The 21,173-nt window shown below is 45.6% G+C and overlaps 1 protein-coding gene across 4 annotated transcripts in view; it reads right to left on the bottom strand.

Moving 5' to 3' along the window:
- Positions 1–20,100, bottom strand: part of LEKR1 (leucine, glutamate and lysine rich 1) — a 146,631-nt gene extending 126,531 nt beyond the window's left edge. For 2 of the 4 annotated variants that reach the window (XM_059731063.1, XM_059731064.1), the window contains exons 1-2: positions 10,245–14,562; positions 9,174–9,303 (exon numbers count right to left, since the gene is read on the bottom strand). In XM_059731063.1, the coding sequence (XP_059587046.1) occupies positions 9,174–9,221 (48 nt within the window). In that variant the 5' untranslated portion in view covers positions 9,222–9,303; positions 10,245–14,562. Of the gene's footprint in view, positions 1–9,173; positions 9,304–10,244; positions 14,568–20,033 lie in introns of those variants that run through there. The other 2 variants (XM_019491840.2, XM_019491844.2) reach the window with 2 other exon arrangements.
- Positions 20,101–21,173: the final 1,073 nt, after the last annotated feature.

Raw genomic sequence — 21,173 nt, 5'->3', positions numbered from 1 at the left:
CAGTGGCAAGAGGGTAAGAAGCATGGAAATAGCAGGGGATCTGTTCACAAGGGAAGCAGCAGCATCAGTGTTACCACTTTCAGACCAAGCTCTGTTAATTCAGCCTGCTACTGCTAAAAGGTTGCTAACACTTGATCTATAGCTTGGCCAACAGATTGCTACCATCTGGTTGCTACCCGATTGCTTCTCTAGTACACTTCTAGAAGAGGTCTACATAATACAGAGTGCACAAAAGAAATGAAACAAGAAAAGATCAGAGATGTATGTGAAGGGGTCCGTAGGCCTCAACCTGATTGAGTGTATTGAATCTGGCTAAGGAAAGACAAAACAATTACACCCATTTAGAAGTACAACTTACAATGAATTAGCTTTATGTGCGGTAACTGTGTTATGCATCTGCTCTGTCTCAGAGTTAGTGGAAGCTAAACCAGTGATTTATCGGCTATTTCACTTTAGGATAAGCTACTCCAATTTAGTTTTCAGTTACTGTAAATAGATTGGACACACAAATCAGGTCAGCTAATGTGTTCTCTTGACTGGCAAATCCCCACACTCCTTTTAAATAAGTGTAATTGTTTCATCTCTCTGCAGTCTCTGACATGGTAAAAGACAGCAGGCCACCCAAGTGATTCAAGAAAAGAGAAGTTGTGATGGAAGCAACGGAAAGAAAAGATTTCCGTAGTACTGCAGTTTTGGATAGCAGCATGCATGTGGGGCAAAATCAATGGCAAGTGAGAAAGGGGGTTATATTAAGGCAGAGTTGACCAACATTTGGATATCAAAATACTTGCTTTTTGTTTTTGTATGAATGTACTCTGTGTATGCGCTGATATTCACATGTGGGAACGAGTCCTTGGACATCAAGAGAGACAGGGTGAAGCAAATCACAAACAGAAAACAAAGCTAAATTCAGAGGACAATGAGCTAAAACTGGGGAATAAACTAGACTCCTAGGATTTTGTACCAAGGCCCCAATATATGCAACAGCAGACAAAAAGCAAGCATGACAAAAAGAGCACGCAGAACAAATCATTTTGAAGGGAAGTCTTTTCAGCTCTGACGTTGTACCAGCTGTTAAACTACAGCATCTGTGGTAGTAGAGTCAGCTCAGAGCTGTATTAAATTTTGAAAGAAATAATGTTATTGCATGACTATGCTGGACTTGTGTAGCCTACCAAAGACAAACAGAAAATTGAGCCAAGATAGCGTGTCATTCAAATTACATCTAAATCCACACTGTAGGCACTTGAAGGCACGTCTACACAAGCATATTAATGGGCTGCAATAAACTCCAGTAGGATCTGATATCTATAAAATACAAATCTGTAATGAATGTTAAAGCTTAGTGTTGGAAAATCATATTATCCAAATCATACTGGAGGCTGAACGATAGTTAAAAACACGACTTTTATGAAGCTGCAGACGTGGTAATTCTTTTTCTCCTTTTAGAGAGTTTTAATCCTCTGGTGTATTAGTTTCTGTCTCCATAATCTGAATCTGTATCTCCTTCCCCTCTTTGGCCCCTTGACTTCCCCCTTCTGCCAGATTACCCTTAGTTCCCCATAGCTCTATTTCTCTCCCTCCTAGCACCAAAAATCCCCCAGTCCCATGACACAAAAAGAAACATTCAGGTAAATGATACAGCAAGTAATACAGGGAGAAAGTGAAATCTCTTTACTATTCAGGTTTGGGCATGTTGTCATTTGAAACTCCTGTTATTCAGAAGACAAATTTCAATACATTTCTACTTACAAGAAAGCTTCAATTTTATGTACTTTTAAATTACATAAGAAAAATTTCAGAGTCAACTTTTTCAGCCAGGATTTAGTAAGAAAAGAGCGCAGCTTGCCATGCCATTTTAAATGATATGTATAAATATTTTATTGAACTTTCCTCATAAAAACAAGAAAATTGCAGTATGTAAAACTTCTGAATATACATGAACAGTAAAAATAGGGTAACAGAACAGAATGTTCCAGTGTGGTAGAAGGACCTTTCAAACATGCACTTAAACAATCAATATAAGATAAATTTTGGAAAAAAGTCATATAAATTCATTTTTTTCATACATTAGCTGCTGTATTAATAATAAACCTCAAAACGTGACTCTGGTCACATCTATACTGGTAGGTATTGATGCACACCTGCAATCTCCATCCACACTGCCTTTTATTGCATATGCTAAGCCCCGATTACTGTCCACCCTACATCACACAAACACGGATTACTGTCCACGCTACAATTATCAGTATTTGTGCATGATGCAAAAAATTGTGCAGGGTGTATGAACCACAGATTCCCTTATACCATACAGAACAGAGCCCTTCTAGGAACTTGTCTATTGTACATCATAGGAAAAGAAGCCTTTTCTTTATGTCTCCCCATATTAAAATTAATTTAGCCCAACATTAATTGCAGTTGTGTCAGCCCAGAAGATCACCTGGTTTTATGTGTTAGTAGCAGTAATAAGAACCATGAATACATTGAAGGAGGTCCTCCTGCCTACAGGTTAGTTACTTATGATCTCGGGTGCTTGTTCAAAGAGATGGTAATGGAGCATCAGTCATTACAAAAATGTGTAGATACAAGATGGACTGGAAGTAGCATTTAAGACAAATTTGGATGACATAATGAATGCTAAAATTGCTAACCCACATAGTTTTGGAGGAGAAATAGCATAGGGCAGAGGAGTTGTATCATTCTGCACACATGAAGTGACCAACAGTGGCTCCAAAATCTACAAATAATAAAGTGGATTTTCATGGACACATGTAAGAAACTTGCCCCAATTCTGCTGTGCCACAATAAATGAAAACCCCTATTGAAATAGAAGGGTATTACTTGTTAATCTTAGAACTGGCGATACCATATTGCTGCAAGTGCATAGCTTACCCATTTAGCATTAGCAAATCAACTGTCAAGCTGGTAATGGCAGACATTTACCTGTGAACTGTCAGTATCTGGAGTACATCTGGAACAGCAGTACGCTTTCAGAAAGTAAGTGTCCAAAACTAAACAAGTCATTGTTGTACTGGACCAATTGTATAGTTGGGAGAGTTGTTGGACAGGCTTTAGGGCACAAAGTTCCCTTCTTCAAGGGAGTAAAGGTATTTTCATATAGAATCAATCTCTTAGCCAATTTGCATGACTGGAAAGTGTCCCCATAAGCAATATAGGTCCCAAGACCAAGGGAGTCAAATTAAGGATGCTGCATATGTTCACATCCATGCCACACATGGAGATCTTAATGAGCAATTAATTGTTAATGCCTTGCTGTCTTGTAGACAGAAAAATCCCATAGAACGCGATGTACTGATATGTGTCTGTTCTGATATTTTTTCAATCTTCTGGGGTGAGAGGACTGCTAATCTGTATGCGGTATTTTGTCCACGATTAATTTTAGAGTCTGCATTTGATAGAGGTTGATTTATTTGCCAAACAAAATATTTTTAAAAGATTTGGATTTAATTTAAATGTAACTTTCTGTGCTTTCTAGTTTGGGGACACAGGCTGCCAGTTTATTGGTTTAAGTAGTTTGCCTGCTTGCACTTCAATAAAATCTTAGTACTTGTACTTCAATAGCTGCAGTTTACCATTTCTTACAATCAAGTGGCCAAGTCCTGAAACAAGCGCAGAACTTTGCTAAACTCATGGATAGATACAAGGAAAAACTTTAGAATAGTGCAGTCAGACCTACTGACTGAACAAAAAAACAAATGTGTTCTAATTCACAAGATGGAACATGAAAAACTGAAATGCAAATTAAAACTGAAGTGCAAAAAAAGCAGGCATCTTTAGTGGGAGTGGCACTGGCTGCTTGCTTTGCCTTCTTGTTTTCTTTTCCCTTCTGACCTCTTATTGCTCATGCAGTATGGAACCAGGTAAGAGTCAAGAGAGAAAGGGTTTCCTCCCAGCAGTTAGTAGAGCTGTCCAAGTCCCAAAGAAACACTGACATTTCCACCTCCAATCTGCACAGTCTGCAGATTAGGAGAGCATACTGGAGAGGGCAGGTAACTGTAGAGCTTCTTGTGACTGACAAAGCATTTAGAGAAAGGACTTGTGTTAAAAGAGAGAGCATGTAGCCTGACCCTGCGCAAAGAACTATCACCAATGCCTGGCCCTACACAGCTGGTCGACTTAGAAGCCTGCAAAGAATCTTGGGTCTGCATGAAGACTTGTGGGCTCTCAGTCCAGTTCAGCACCATTCTGAAGAGTTGCTCCATGAGTTCCTGTTCCTGCCTCCTTTCTACAGTCTCTCATTATATAAACCTCTCCCAGTTACTCTGTGCTCCTGTTCCTCCTTGGCCTTTAGTAGCTCCCTTAATCTGCACCTCTTTTTTGCATCTCTTAGACAATGTCATCCACGTGGTGCTTTCCTTTTGCCCTTTGCAGTACAAGTCTGTATACCCAAATATATGTAAAGGAAGACTAGTCCTTCAGAACTCCAAGTGCCTGCATTGGAAAGAGAGAGAGTATCCATTCATTTTATTCCTTAACTGTAACAAATTCTTACTTCCCACTTTACTTCTTGTCATAAGGCCAGAATCTACAACTTTGATCTTTTTGGTATGCCATCCTCTCTCAATTTCAAGTTTGGCTCTCCAGAGATATGTGACAAAATGGCAAACATGATGACTTGATGCTTTTTCTTTATATTATATAATGTTTTAATGGACATCAAGCTGTCTGCCAGTGGCCCAGGTTCTCTAATTTTTTTCAGGCTGAGAAGCCCATCAAGGATAAAAAGAAACAGAAAAGGCATCCAGAGATGGCATTCCTTTAATCTACGTGATGGGATTTTTAAGATTTTTGTCACAGAGAAACATATAAGCAAATTGAGGAGTCTACTGAGTTACACTAAAAATCCTGCCACACACCAAATATGCAGGCATCACTTTCTGTGGTGGAGAAAGATCCAGAAGAACATTGATAAGCTGCTGAATTAAGAACTAGGAGACTCACGGGTACAGACCACTCTCTCTAAGAACCAACATAAGAGAGATCCTCAAAAAGTTCGGACTTGGAAACTGAGAGGTGTAGTTATTTATTTCTGGAGCAACTGTAAGCCCTTACGAGCTGTTTGCCAAAAAACAGCAGCTTCTCCCATTCCCCCTTGTTCCCTGGCATAGCTTCCCTGGAAAGAGATTTGCAAGAACAGAAGTGACTTCTAGTGACTTTTAAAACTGACAAATCTTCTCCAGTGAAGGGGCCATTACAGTTTGCAGGCCAAGCCACAACTCTATTTTTAAATGTGTTTCCTTGCACTGTGATCCATGAACAGAATGTTTACACAAATAATGACAAAGCTTTAGCAAAAAAAAAAAATATATATATATATATATATCCCTTATGTAACCGCTCTTACGAAGCACTTGACCATATAACTGTACTTTAAGTTGATAAGGCAATACTACAAAATGCTTAGCACTGGACTTGGGCATTTACTTGCTCTTTTTACTGCTCAGTGGCTATTTTGGGATCTACATGGCATTGGTAAGGAGCATGGAATGGAAGGGAGGGGTGTGGAGAGAAAGGTGCTGCATATAAACTTTTATGTGACTTCTATCATTGATCATAGCTGATCATAACCTGGGAACACCCAAATCCCTCTGAGTTAGTTGCCCCTCTACAACGAAACTCTTTATACCAAGACTTCCTTCATAACAGTAACAAATACGGTTGACAGTACTTACCAAGCACAAGATCAAGTTGATTATTCCACTTTTACCTCTACAGGAGTGTCAGTGGCTTCATTACTGACCAAATTCCTCAGAGACCTCTTCTAGGATGCCCGGTGCAAGAGCTTGCTGAACTGGCTCTGCTTCTGTGAGAAAGGTCTTCTGTGGAAGGCTGTGGGTTTGGTGCTCAGAGCACTGGCAAGCTCAGGAATACAAAGCAGGTGCCATTGCCAGACCGCTGGTCTGCATCCTTTGCCTTCCAGTAGTTTCTTGAGGTGCTTGATATATGCTTGCCACTGTGACTGAGTCCTGAGATTCCTCACTAAAACAGGCGCTGAAATGGTGAATAGTCCTGTTTCTGCAGGATGCTTGGAACATTGCCTCCAGATAGTCATCAAGATGCTTGTGTTTTTCTATAGCCAGCTAGCTGCACACTGGGAACACCCCCTTAGCTTAGCACAGCAAAGGCTGGTAAGGAAGCCAGTCAGGGCAGTACTGGTAGCTGAGAGCAGTCCATGAGAAAAAGGGAGCAGGAATTTGAATATCAAACAGAGTTTAAAAGTGCCATCTGGCTTCTTGAAGTGGAGGGTGAAGGAGGAGGTCCACATAAAGGACAAATGACATAGGAACAGGAATTGCAGAAGTACCATAGGTCAACTATTATATTCAAGCAAAATTGCCATGGGAGAGTTCCTATATAGCTCATGGCTGCACTCAGAGATGTGGGTTTTCTGGAAAATTTTGACTTGGAACATTTTCCAGAAATTTTTCCAATGCCCTAAATAGTGTGTGATCTGATTTAGCATGTTTATTTCACTCATATTTAGTAAACAAAACTAAAAAAGTACCCCCATGTAAATTTTATGTCCTAATAGCCACACGTATTTGAACTGAAATATTTGATTAGGAAAAAATTAAATACAGCACACTTAATATGGTTTAAATGTTATATTCAAACAAATTCAAAGCTTTATGTGGAAAGAAATTATTTTTATTGGAATACTTGTAAAATGTAAAGACAATAGCATGTACTTCCCTTACACTGTTTTTTTTTCAATTTAAGAAGAAAAAAAACGCAAAGGCACTGATGCTCCCCCATGCACAGCTGCTGCCCATGGTACTTGAGCACCCAGTTACAATACACTCACTGTGGTTGGACAGAGACTCAAGAGGTTAATGAGTTTATCCCCTTACTCTGAGGTAGCATCAGATACAAAGGTTAAGCAAATATAACTTCCTTAAGTAACCTGTTCCAATACTCAGCTATTCTTATATCTTGAAAGCTTTTTCCTAATATCTAACCTAAATCTCCTTTGGCACATGTTAAGACTGTTATTTCTTGTTCCACTCTCAAAGGACGCAGAGAACAGATAATCACTGTTTTCAATTTAAAACAATTAAGCACTGTCTTTTCATGTGTTTGAAGATTATTATCTTGTATGCCTTCCATCTTTTCTGGTCTAGCAGTTCTTTCAACCTCGCTTACATGCCATGTTTCTACACTGATTTTCACTCTTTATTATCTCTTGAACTCTCTCTATGATGGCTACATCTTGCATAAATTGTGGTGCCCAAAACTTCACTTGTTATTGTTGAGGCCTCACCAGAGCTCAGGTAAGTAGAATAATTACCTCCTATGTTTCCCATAAAATACTCCTGTTAATACAACCCAAAATATTTCTTTTTTGCAATAATATCACATTGACAACTTTATACTCCCTTTATAATCCACTCTGCTTTCTGCCATATCACTGTCTAGTCAGTTATTGCTATTCTGTATTTGTGCACGTGTTTTTTCTTTCCCAAAAAGAATGTTTTTCACTTGTCTTTACTGTACTTCATCTTTTGATTTCTATTTCAGCTGTTTACCAAGATGATTTTGAATTTTAATATTGTCCTTCAAAGTGCTTATAACTCCTCCCACATGCAAATTTTCTACAATCAAGGGTCAGCAACATAAGGCACACATGCCAGATCTGGCTTGCAGAGTCAGGGGGCTTCAGCAGTGGTTTGGCAGCAGGGGGCTTCAGCCACGCTCAAGTGCTGAAGCCCTTGCCACAGCTGCCCCATGCCAGGAGGTGGGGAGCTGTGCCCATGCCCCAGCCAGGTTGGAACACCAGCATCTCAGACCCAAGCTGGGCTGTTTCAGCCTATGGCTCTGAAATGTTGCCAGCCACTATCCCACGTGTGCCCTTTTTCCGTGATTCAAATCAGTAATGAAAATACTGAACAGTATTGGATGCAGCACAGACCCTTGTGGGACCTCAACTGATATGTCAGCACAGTTTGACTACAAATTACTTACTCTTTGAGTACACTTTTTTTCCATCAGTTGCGTACAAACATTATAATAATCTCATCTAGACTTCATCTATATGTCCCTACTTTGTTTGGAAAAATGCTATCTGGAACAGTGTCAAAATCCTTACTAAAGTCAAGATACCCCATCAAAGAAGGAAATTAGTTCTGCTTGGTGTGATTTGTTCTTGACAGACGTATACAGAGTGTATTTTATCACCTTGTAATCCTCTTGAGGCTTACAAATTGATCTTTCCAGATCCAAAGTTAGCGGGGTAAAAATACCCCTCCTTTTCACTCTTTTTAAAGAAAAATATTCTATTTGTCCTTCTGTGGTTTCCCTCATACCTCATCCTTCCTCAATACATTCTCATTTATTATCACTAGAAGTCCAAAGACTGCTTCAGGTAGTTCCTGAAACACTTGAGGGTTGAACTACATCAGGACAGACCAACTTGAAATCTAATATTTTCATTCCTTTTTTATTTGATATTTGGGCATGAAAGCCAGCACACACTGCCATTTTGCCAGCTAAGACATAAATTGCTAACAAATATAAAAAGTAACTTCATTTATGTATGTCAATAAGCTTCTCCCATTTCAAGGACAATTCAGAGAGAAGTAGGACTGGAAGGGACCTCCAGAGGTCATCTAATCCAACCCCCTGCCTAAGGCAGGAGTATCTCTATCCAAACTATCCTATACAAGCCACAATCTAAACTCTACAAACATCATTGTTACCTTAGTACCAGTGTACCTCAAAACACAAAAATGAGCTTAATAGCTCAATGCAGAAACACATAAAATATGGTAAAGTATGAAGTGCTATGGGATAGTTTCTTGGCACTCATTTGAAAAGACTGAAGTATTTCCAAACTCATGGCAATACATAGGGGAACATAGGAACTGCCATGCTGAAACAGACTCAAGGTCCATCTAGTAGTCATCCTGCCTCCCATACTGCAGATCGCACAATGCTACCAGGTGATGAAAAATCTCTATGGTTTTAAAAATCACTAGCAGACTGCATGTAACTTAAGTTCAGAAGGAAGAGAGAAGGACAGGGCTCCAAAATACCCATTCTGCAACTAAAACTCTCCCAGCAGTGCAACTGAACTGACTTCAGGCCAGCAAATATTCACAGGTGACTAGAAAATCTGTACCCAAGGTGTTATTGTTGGCTCCAGCATTTTATACCTTCTGGATTTCTTCAGGTAATGCGTGCATAGGAAGATGCCGATCCATGGCCTTCCAAAATTCAGGCACAGTTGTGAGGCAGGAAGACACAGGACTGGTGGGAATTACACGGTCAGCAGCAGGTGTTTAACTATCAAGAGAAAAAGATGTTAAAAATGTATGTGCCTAAGGTACAGACCAGTGGTTCTCAATCTGTTTAGACTCAAGGTGCTTCTCATTAGACTCAAAGCCCCCTCCCCAGCACCAGGGCCCCTCCAGGACATTTTTGTGAATGGAACGACTCCTGTTTGGAGGATGAACTGGTTTAGGACCATGCCAACCTCCTCGTGGAGGAGCAGGCGGGGGTGGGGAGCAGCCAGGCAGGGACCTGGGCTTATCTCCTCAGACCTTTTTTTGGAAATTTCGTGTTTCATATTCTACGGTCTGGGCAGACCTCAGTCCTTCAAGTCTGTGCAGCACTGCCACCAGCAAGTCTCCTTCCCAGCCTCGCCAGCCTGCAGCTGCTTCCCCAGCCTGATGAAGGGTTTTTAAACCCGAAAGCTTCCTAAGATAATCTTTCCCCAACTATTTAAGTTGGTCTAATAAAAAATATCAGCTTCACCCGAAGAAGCTTGTCTGCCTGTGTCCCGAGACCAACACGGCTACGACCTACACCCCCCATCCAAAGCATTTACATTTGCACTGACTGGCTTTCTTGCCTACGTACTGGCCTCTGGCTGCTTTACCTACCTCTCCATCCAGGGGCGGCACAGGCCGTCGGCAAGCACAGCCTCGCCCCAAAGCTTGCTAGGAAGAATTTATCCAGCTATTTGAGTTGATGTAATAAAAAATACCGGATTTACCCAAAGGCGCTTGTTTGCCAAATCCAAAGTAAGACAAGGGTCTTTGGGTAAATCTGATATTATTATTATTATTTTATTGTCTATGTCCTTAGACCAACACGGCTACAACCTACACCCCTAAATCCATGCTCCATGCAAGCCCCAGACCTCTGGAGCGCAGGAACCCCCTGCCAGAGGGAAAGGCCCAGGACCGCGGGGGTGTCACCTGCACGCGGGGGACGACTCTTACCTCGGCGTCTCGCGCGGCGCCAACGGCTTCCCTGGGCGCCATGGCAACCGGCGCCCAGGGAACGTGACTCGAACGTGACGCAGAGCGGGAGGAGTCGCGCGCCGGCGGGGGCGGGGCGTCCCCTCGCTGCAAGGGCTGGAGCCGCGGGCCAGCGAGTGGAGGCCCAGCCTTGCCTGGCGTGTGAAATAAAAGCAGGGGTGGAGCTCAGCACGCCTGTCTTTCCTGGGGAGGAGCGAGCCGGGGGGGCGGATAAGGAAGGAGGGGCAGCACCCGGTGCGTCCTACACAGGGTGACAACGCACTTGCCTGGAAAAGCAGGAGCCACGCACGACCTTCGGTCCCTGAGCAATGCTGGAGACTTCCAGGTCCTGCCGGCCAGGCGGGGTGCACCTGGCAGCACTTCCGCTAACAAGAGTTAGCTGCGGTTGCCACTTGAGGGCTTTCAGACATGGGAAAGAACAGGGTTTGGTTTTGCTTGTGCATTGAATACTGCCGGGAGAGGCAAGACTGCCGGGCAAAACCGAGAGAGGATCAAATGACGGTATGTGTAGTGAAGCATAGCAGTCACTTTTATGCAGGCCCAGGGTGCAAATCTAACCTGCCCAATGCAAAATTGTCAACTTGCTTTATTCAGTGAGAAAGAGAAATAATATTAGTGGGCATATTTCTGTGGTTGCAAAAGTGCTATCTTTAACTTCTACCTGGACAAGCACAGACGTGCTGAGAAGAGATCTTGCTTTGTCATTTCCTGTAATAGAGGCCTTGAATAATAGAGTACCACAATCTCCGCTCCTGTTGCTCTGCAGGGCCTGAATTGAAACTAAAAATCACATTTTAAGTTCAAAAGTGTGCAGCTGTGGTGCTGCTTCACAGACTTTGCTGCCTTACTGCATTGCACTGTCCCAGGTCCCATCTCGTAACCCAGTGAGCGAGCAGAAGCCATTTCAAATCCAACAACAGGGGGGCACAGCCTACCTGGCAGGGCAAAGCAAGCAGAGAGAAGTAACCAGCTGAACGCCTCGCTGGTTTTACTGAAAACAGCATCTTGGTTTCACTTGAGCTGTCTGTGACCTTCAAATTGTTCCTCAAGCCTGGGTCAATCCCTGTAAGCTGGGACATATGTTCAACCTCTGTCTGAACTGCCTTTGCTCTCTGTGGCAGCCTAGAATGAAATCTGTTTGAGTTTACAGCAGACCAATAAAAAGTAAATAAATCAATTAAAGATGTGAGAATCAAAGTAGGAGTTTTTATTATGACTCTGTTTCAACTGAATTAATTTCACATCCCACACTCACTCCTTTTCATGTTGTTGTCTTACGTGCAGCCTTCCAAACCTAAACCAAGGCCAGCAGCCTTGGCTTCCTGGGAATGTTTTGCTTTACTCTGTCTTGTCAGCCTTGTCACAACACGCCAGGAGTTTGGGTCACTCCTTTGATGAAGTGTTGGGCTTGGGGGTTTTGACAGCTTTTGTTTAGGTCTTCATCCCCTTGAACCTGGTGCAGGTCATCTGTATTCTGGATGAACCTTTGGCAACAGAACAGGTCATCAGACAGTTGTCTAGAATAATTTAAACACATGATCTTGCCTTAAGCAGGGGGTTGGACTAGATGGCTTCTTCAGGGCCCTTCCAGCTTGCTTTTTTATGATCCTAATGTCCTCCTGGGTTCATGAATCTGCATCCCTTTATCTTGATCGTTTCCTGAACCATGCACATGACCAATATAGTAAGTTAATCTATAAACTATGAGAACAAATGAGACACATGCTGTAACTGGTCTACTTCTGTGTGTTTGATATTTTCCCCCTTTAGAGAAGGTTTGATTAACAATATGGTTCTGGGTGAAACATCCACTGTCATTCAGAACTGGAATAAAAGCTAACAGCAAACATCTTGTAATGAAAAACAGAACAGCCTGACAGTAGTGTTGTTGATCAAACTAATACAATCCGTGTATTTGTTAATTCTGCTCATATCTACACTAGAAAGTGAGGTTGCATCTAGCACTAAGCTGTATGAATGAAACACAACTGCACAAGATAACAAGTTAAGGCCAGTGCCAACTGCAGAAGGTTCATTATCCATCTGGTACCGAGAATCCTCATCTTTCAGTGACTTTGGTTCCTAATAGTGTCAGGCCTATAACAGAAGTAGCTACACAAAATTCAGGATATGTGAACATTTATCCAGGGCTTCCAAGAAAGGGAATTTGAGTTTCACCTTTTTAAAAAAATCTAATATAAATACACTGCCCTTGTTTGTATTAGTGAAACACTTCTACATCAAACTGATGCATAAATAATGCAAGCAGCCAGAATTAACATGATAAGCACGGAAATATTAGGTACAGGTTGCAGCTGTTATTAGGTATTAGCTGCCCCTGCTTCTGCTGAGATGATGTCAGACGATGAGATGCTAAGTACGTGCAAGACCCCTGAGAAGATCATCGTGACCCTAATGTTGCACAGGCTGAAATCATCAGGGGCCTTTGCCCTCGGCTTAAATGGGAGGGCGCCGGCCCGGCTCAGCGTGTCCTTCGCATTCCGATCTCAGCCTTCCCCACTCCCTCGTGCCAGCCTGGGCAGAGCCGCTCTGCCTATTTCGGGACAAACCCGGACGCAGCTCCTGACTCCTTTGAAGCAGGCTGGACTAAAAGTCAAAATAGGACATCGGAAATACCCTGCTGAAACCGAGGCACCGCGCATCCCCGAGCGGGGCAGGGCGGGACGGGCCGTGCTGCGGAGGGTACAGGGCGTCCTCGGGCACAGCCTGTTACATCAGCGCGAGGGCAGCGCGCTTCCTTGCAAACCGAGCGCCCTCGCCTGCTCGGGCCGCGGCCGGGATCAAGGGAGGGGGACTCTTGCTTTTTGAAACGTGGGTGGGATTGAACACCTCTCCCCGGCCGCAGCTGCGCAGCCCGGGGGAGCGGCAGCTGCACCCCCCAGCCTCCCGCCCAAAGCCGCGGGGCAAGGCAGCGCCGCTCGCTCCCCCGGCGGCCCCGTGTCCCTGCTCCCTCCTAGCCATAGCGTGACTGTCCCGACAGCTCCTCCCCCAACACCTGCGCGCCAGCTCCCGGGTCACCCGTGCGTGCGCTCTCCGGGCCGCGGCTGCCTGCGCCGCACGCAAGCCCGGGGCCGGGCCGGAAGCCGCAGCTGCACGCACGTGGCGCGGCCGCACGGAAGGCGCTGGCTGCGGCGTCGCGTCCTGGCCCGGCCCGGGGGACAATCCCCGGGCTGCGGCCGCCGCTAGCGTGCGTGGCCGGGTGCCTGTTCCCCGCCGCGGGGCCTTGCGTGCCGGCCCGGCTCGCTAATCCCGGCGCTGGCAGCAGCGAGGCACCGCCCGAGCCCCTGCAGCTTAGCATCCGAGGTGCCCCCCCCCCCCAAGGACCCCATGTGCGCGGGGGGCGGAGGCGGCTGCCTGCCAGCGGGCGGGGCGGAGACAGCTGGTGCCGCACGCACAGCCCCGGCCTGAGCAGGGCTCGGACTCGGTGAGCCCTCGGCTCCCTGCCGAGCAACCCGAGCTGCGAGCCGACGAGCTGCACTGCGGAGCCCTCCGCTCCCCCCAATAATGGAGCTACAAAAGCAGCTCTGCCCCGTCCCCAAAGCACGCGGAGAGGAGGGGAGCAGTGCCAGCTCGGCTCCCCCGGGATGCCGGTGTGAGCTGCGCGGCGCCGGGCGCTGCAGAGCCCTTTTCTCGGGCCGCGAGAGCTGCAGCTCCAGCTTTCGCAACAGCTGTTCCCCTGCGTGAGCCCTGCCCGGGGATTTGCGTGCCGGGGGGGCCGCGGGCGGCGGAGGCCGGGCCGCGCTCTCACGCGAGGCGATGTCAGGTTCAGGGCGAGGGTGTCGTGCGGAGCCGCGATGAGATCAAGGCGAGGAACCGCAGCGCTGTGATCAGGAGCTGCAGGGAAAGGGCAGGGCAGGGCAGGGCTCCCCCCTCCCCGGCAGAGCCCGTCCCTCGGCACGCTGAGCACAGGCTGGCCCCGCCGGGCGGGACGTGACTCAGCCTCCAGTCCCGCACTGGCACTTCGGGGAATAGCCGGGGCTGAGCGCACGTACGGCCCCGCCAGCGGCGGCACGAAACGCGGGAGCGGGTCCCCGCTCGGCGGTGCTCTGCTCCCCGCGAGTCCCGTCGGGTTTCCAATGTAGAGAAGCGGAGCGTGGCCAGACCCAGGCCCAGGGGCTGACGAGAATGAACCCCCGCCCGGCACGGCTTCATCTTCCCCCGGGAAACGCGGCGTGCAGCTGAGCGGCGCCGTGCGCGGGGGGAGCCGTGGGGCCGAGCCGCACCAGGAGCTCCAAGGATGAGGGAACCCGGGAAGCAGCTAAGGGCATTGCCCTCTCGCACACGTGGGCAACCTCCCACGGTGCTTGGAAATCAGCGAGCGTCCTTTACAGCAACGTTTCTCAACCCGTGGATTGCAAGACTACGTGAAAGGGGCCCGAGCAAACTTTTAAAGGAAAAACACAGGGAGCCCGGGTTTTCCCTTGGAAGCTGGCAGAGTTCCAGCCTGCAAGGGGCTGCTTGGGTCCCCAGCACACTGCGGGGCTGGGGGCAGGCGTAGTGGGTTATAAGTGAGGGGCCCTGGGGTAGGACTGGCCATTGGTGATTACAAATGAGTCCTGGTACAACATTTTTGAGAACCGCTGCTTTACAACCGGCCTCCAACAATTAGCTGGATGTGCCCAGAGCAGAGCCCCTTGCTTACATTCAGGGAGCTGTTTTTCTCCTCAGCAGTGTGCCTGGTGCAAGGATTTAAGTTCAGGGAAATGTCTTTTTCTGGTAAAAAGCTTGGGCTTGTTCTCTGTCAGGCTTGTGCTCTGATTTGGGGTTTTCTTTTCTTTTTTTTTTTTTTAATTCAGTGCCTACCATGAGACAGACTCCCAAAGCCATTTTGCAGTGAGGGCTTGAATTCAATTCTATTTGGAAACTTCTGGTTTTAAATGTTTAATGAGGGACCTGCAGTGATAAAGCTGTTACCTACAGGCCCAAGGAACTTGACAGAGAAATAAAAACAGGTTCTTGTGTTGGGAGGCCTGCAGACAAGGTTCGCATAAAGGGACAGATGATGATGAGACAAGGAGGGGGAGGGGCACTGTGTAAGGGCAGGAGTTTGTTTCTGATGCTACTTATACACCATGCTGCCGTTTCTTATGCTGCCGTTTCTTAAGTTAGGTTGTTCCAGAGGTTGGTTGTGATTTTTTCCTTTTAAAAAATAAGGAAAAGGTCAACACTGAAAAGCAAATCTCTCAAGGAATGCCACAAAAGGAGGGAGTGGAGGGTGAATGTTGCATGGAGAACAGGGCCAGGAGCTCCTTCAAAGCAGTGGGACAGCAATATGGGAGAAAGTCTTGAGGTATGAAAGTCAGCGGAGCATGAAGGAAGTTGAGGAAGGAGACAGGAACTGTAGGCAGAGGCAGAACTGTGCAGAGCAAAAAACAGGGAGTTGACACTTGGAGAATAGTCAGGGCAGGCATAAGGTTTCATAGACATTAGGACTGGAAGGGACCTTGCAAGATCATTGGGTGCAGCCCCCTGCCCAAAGGGCAGGAAATCAGCTGGGGTCAGATGACCTCAGTAAGGTAAGCATCCAGTAGGAAATCCTTGCACAGTCAGGGAACTATGACATGATCGGAATAATAGAGACTTGGGAGCTCGTATGCCTGGAGCACTGCCATGGGTGGGTATAAAGTGTTCAGGAAGGACAGGCAAGGGAGAAGAAGAGGAGGAGTTGCACTTGATGTAAAAGAGCCATATGATTGCTCAGAGCTCCAGTATGAAACTGGAGGTAGGCTTGTTGAAAGTCTCTGGGTTAGGGTCAGAGGGGAGAGCAACAAGGGTGATGTCGTTGTGGGGGTCTGCTACAGATGACCAGACCAGGAGGAAGTGGTGGATGAGGCTTTCTTCAAACTGCTAGCAGAAGTTTCCCAATCACAGGCCCTGGTTCTCTTGGGGAACTTCAATCATAATCAGGATAGTTTGTTCCTGCACTCTCTGTAAGGCTTCTTTAAAGTACAGCCAGCTCTCCTGGACTTCTTTCCCCCTCCATCTAGCTTCCCAGAGGCTCCTATCCAGGAGTTCCCCAAGCAAGTCAGAGACTGCTTTTATGAAGTCCAGGGTCCTTACTCTGCTGCTCTTCTACCTTCCTTTCCTCAGGATCCTGAACTCAATCACCTGAGTTCATTGGCTGCCCAAGTTGCCAACTACTACTGTGCTCCCCACCAATTCTTCCCTGTTTATGAGCAGAAGGTCAAGAAGAACACGGCCCCTAGTTGGCCACTCCAGCACTTGCACCAGGAAGTTGTCCCCTGTACTCTCCAAAAACTTCCTGGATTACACCTGCACACCCTTGTATTGCCCTCCCAAGGTGGTGTGATACTACCATACGGAGGAATTGGACAGGAGTGAGATTTTGGCAGAAGCCTAGGCAGATGCATGGTGAGAATTAAATAGGTCAAAGAGAAGGAGGTTCCATAAAAAGCTGCAACTATCAAATTAAAGACAAGCTACTGACAGGAGAAATGCAGGTGATGGAGAGGAGGAATTGGTAGGATTAGCCCATCACCTAATGACAGAAGAGGTGAGAGGCATTATATACAATATCAAGAGTGCATGATTTATTCACTATGATAGAAAAGGGAAATAATTGGAAGAGAATTATAAGCAGCTCGTGTTGCACTGAAGTTGACAACAGGACATCAAGGGAGAAAGGTCAGAAAGACAGTAGGGGATAGGAGACTTAAGTGAGGAGCTGGGAGCACAGAGGCATGTTTAGCAGTCATCTGCACAGAAAAGAAACCATAAGAGCCCAGAGGGGCTATGGAAAGGAGGATGAGGCAAAAGACTACATAGATTAGACAAGGTCCTGTTCCTCCTTTGCAAGGTGCTCAATCGCCTAGGCCCACTAATCTAAAAGAACACTTAAATCTCCAAGGACACTGGCGGGCAACTTTGCTCTTCAGGCAAAACAGACTTTTTTTTTTTAGATAAAGGCATAAAACAGCTTTCCCAGGGACTGGTTCAAGACTGAAAGAAGTTACATAGAACCTAATTATAATCACAGATTTTAGCATACACTGCTTCAAGTACAGGATGCCCTGCTATCTACAATTTAAAAACATAGCTGTATGTACATAAACAACCAGTCCGCTGCAAACTATTCTTTCCTGGATATTGGAGAGGATGCACATGACACATGCAACTCACAAAGTTTATTATTGCTCTACTGGAAGACACTATAGCCATGATGGTGATACAGAGCCTACATAAAGTAGACTAGAAAGAGAGAAAGGAGGAATATGCAGAAGGAATTTCACAGGGAGGAGAGGAGGGGGTGACTGCCATTACTGAATGTGGATGGGTTAGAGAATAAGGTTTGGCTAGAAGATCATCATCCCTAGCAGTACGAGCAAAAGCAGCCTCAGTGCAATGTATTTGTACCACATGCTGTCCACTCTTTTGTGCTCTTTGTTTCTGTAAAGCATTCAGTCTGTTTGAATGATGTAGTAAAATAAGGCCCCAACCCATGCTGAAATCAGTGTACCCAATTACATTTTTAGATGTAATTGGGTACATCCATGGCATCAGGATCTGGGTGGAGGTCCAGAACAGAACGCATCAGCCTACCACTTTGAGACCTTAAGCTTTGACTCACACAGGGAAACAAAAACCAACTTTGTTGTGGGCTACTTAACCTCTCCTCCTTCTCAAAATGCTACTTCAGGATTCAACTATAGACAATAATACAGGCAGCCCTGGGAGTTAGGACACAATTAGTTCCTGAAAACCATGTTGTAAGTCGAAACATTGTAACTTGGAACCATTTTTCCCAAAGGAAACAATGTTATAAATGGAGATTGGTTCCTGAACCAAGGCCCGATACCCTTTTTTCATCAAAAGTACCTCAGAATTTTGTACTCAATCAATTATAGATGAGTAATATAGCTACATTAATGTATTTATATTATAAATAGCAATCATTGATTTGGAAGGACTTCTTTGAGGTGACTTTGCTGAACTTTTTGAAGGGTTTTTGGCTGGAGTCCTCTCAGGAGTCTTGTCTGCTTTCTTAAAGAAAGTGTCCAAGGAAGTTTAGACAGATGTTCTCCAGGGAGATGTGATGCCACGCCAGTGAACAAGTTCACTGTGTCACCCATTGGATCAAACATTGTAAAGTTGAAACTGACATCAGAAAATTGAAACAGTGTCAGTTTATAAGTGTTGTAACTCGAAACATTGTAAGTTCAGGACTGCCTGTATACCAACACATCAGGATATGAAAATACAAATGTTGCAGTGGTGTGATGTGAAAGGATGTGTTTAAAATAGGTCACAAGTTAGCACAGGGTGTGCTTTAATTGCATGCTATGGCTACAATTTCTTGGCTGTCAGAACCCACTGAGGAACTTATGCATCTAGAACTATACCGAGCATTAATAATTGTCCTGTAGTTTCAAGTCTGATCTGATTCCTATTGAATTAACTAAGAAAAAAAAAAGTCTGACATTAAGTGAGGGCAAGATCTAGCCCTATTTTACAGTTTACTCATTAATATAATTAAAATATTAAAATTATCAACACATGTAATTAAAACTCTAGCATCATTATTTCTATTATTACATATGCCTGTGTTCTCTGTTAGTGGTATCTACATCATAACAGCCAGGTTTACTGCATTGAACACCATATGAAAAAAAGTTAATTGGAGGCCCGCTACTATTTATTCTTTATTTATACATTAGAAGTAACTGTACTGACACCAGTGGAGTTACAGTAGACTAAAACTGCTATAAGCAAGATCAGAATCAGGACCCATGACTTCATAAATGCATGACGATCGGTTAAGACATACAAAAAACTAGAACTGTTGGTTCCAAAATGATACCTTTTATTAGACCAGCCCCTTACTATCAGTTAGACTGGCAACTATTGAGAGAGAGAAAGGTAGTTAGCCCTGTTAGTTTAAGTCAGGCAGAGACACAGCCATGTGATGTGGGGGAGGGAGAATCGAGCAACGTGATTTGTGAGGGGCTTGAAGCAGCAGCCAAAAAAAGAAAAGCCATCAACCGTGAAGATTTAGTCACTTCCAGCATCAAAGAAAAAGCCCAGGAAACTGCAGTATGAAAATTTCAGTCAGTTATTTTAGTTCTTATTTATGTTTGTGAATGATGGATGAGCAAGTCACAATTTCTGCTGATTTGTTTTCTGTTTATAGTTGTCCTAACAGTTTGTAAAAGCCAAGTTTCAGTTTATAAAATGCTGGCTAGGACTCTCTGTTATTCACCTCAGAGAAGTACCAAAGACTCTGACACAATTGTGAGGCCTAGAGCTGTAGGATATTCAGGTGTGCTGCTAGAGGCTGAAGCATATTAGCAAAATATGTGCAGCAGCTGTCACAGTACCTACCTACCCTATACCTGCTTCCAGCCGTGCTTTGGGTCCTTCATTTTTATAAGCACTGAATTCTCCCCATCTCCCATTATTTTTAGGGAATAAGAAATATACAGCACAGGCATCGGGTTCCTTATTTCTGGTGCCCAATTTCTACATGGCTTCATTTGTATATAAAGGTTCATGATAGGTTAACTTTCTAAGTATTGATGCCAGTGGCTTAAGTATTGGCTGCCTAGCAACTGGTTTCTGGGGAATCGGGAGGTCAGTCCAGAAGCTTTGTTCACCTTGTTTGATCCTTGGGGATCAAACTGTTAATGTAGTGTATGGTCTAGCAGACTGGTCATGCAATGTTTACACTGCAAAGTGCTGCACACAGTGCCATGTAAGACAAATCCTGCTCACCTTCTTCACTGGATGCACTGGAGTCAATGGGCCTATTCACATGAGCAGGAGAAGAAAGACTTGGCCTATAAGAGAGAAATATGACATTAAAGCAATGTTAGTTTGTCAATAGCGGCCACTAAGGGAGCATATTTCCTGCTCATGTCTAAAGTGCTTCTCTAGTGATATCAGGCCTAGTCATTACTATTAGTGCCTTGCAGCCACATTCTTCCAGCTATATTGACACAAAGTGACTGCAAAATTCCGCTGAAGCCCTCTAATCAAATACTCGTAATGCATGCAATTTCCCTGGCAGGCATATTAGTGTCTGGCCTGACTCCACTGCAGGATCCCTCAGTGCAGAAAAAGTACTTAGGTTGTTTCAGGGTGCAGAGGCGGGCAAAATACGGCCTGTGGGCTGGATCCAGCCCACCAGGCCATTCTATCCAGCCCATGGGGCCCTAAAAAGTTTAGAAAATGAATTATTATCTGCCCATGGCTGCCTGTCAAAGATAACAAGGTGCCAGTGGCAGCAGGACCCAAGAGCACAGCAGCAAGGCCTACCCAGCCCTGCCCCACCCTTAGCCCCCACAATACTCCCAGCCCCCAACCAGAAGGCTCTGCAGCTTCTGACCTGGCCACCCTTTGGCTGTTCCCCAACCCTCCCTCCATCCACGTGGAAATTCAGATAAGATTGGATAGGGGGTCATGAATGCCATGTGCCCCTGGAGGCTGGGGGGCACAGCGACAGCCCACAGGCGGTGGTGGCAGTGGCAGCAGTGGGGGCATGGTGGCGGTGGGTGGGGAGCTCCCGTTGGAAGCCACGCTGATGTCGGTGGGGGGTGGGGGGAGATAGTGAGTGGCAAACACCCACAGGCACAGACAGCAGCGTTGGCAGCACTTTTTGCAGAGGGTGCACCACCAAGCTCAGGGGATCCATGTGCACCCATGTACCCCGCCACGCGTCGCCAAAGTTGGGGGTGAAGGACTGCCGCAATCAGTCCATGCCACAGGACCTGGGTTGGGCGGACTGGATCCATACCATGCCATGTGGCATGGAGTTAGCGGGGCCTGGGGAGGAGGGAGGGAGTGGGTGAGAAGAAACCGCCGCGATCAGCCCATGCCATGCGTCCTGTGCCAGGCCAGGTTGGTTCGATGCCA

Source organism: Alligator mississippiensis, chromosome 7 (assembly GCF_030867095.1).
Source record: "Alligator mississippiensis isolate rAllMis1 chromosome 7, rAllMis1, whole genome shotgun sequence".
Taxonomy (NCBI): Eukaryota; Metazoa; Chordata; order Crocodylia; family Alligatoridae; genus Alligator; species Alligator mississippiensis.
The sequence above is the reverse complement of the archived record's forward strand: the minus strand, read 5'-3'. Positions and strand labels throughout refer to the sequence as shown.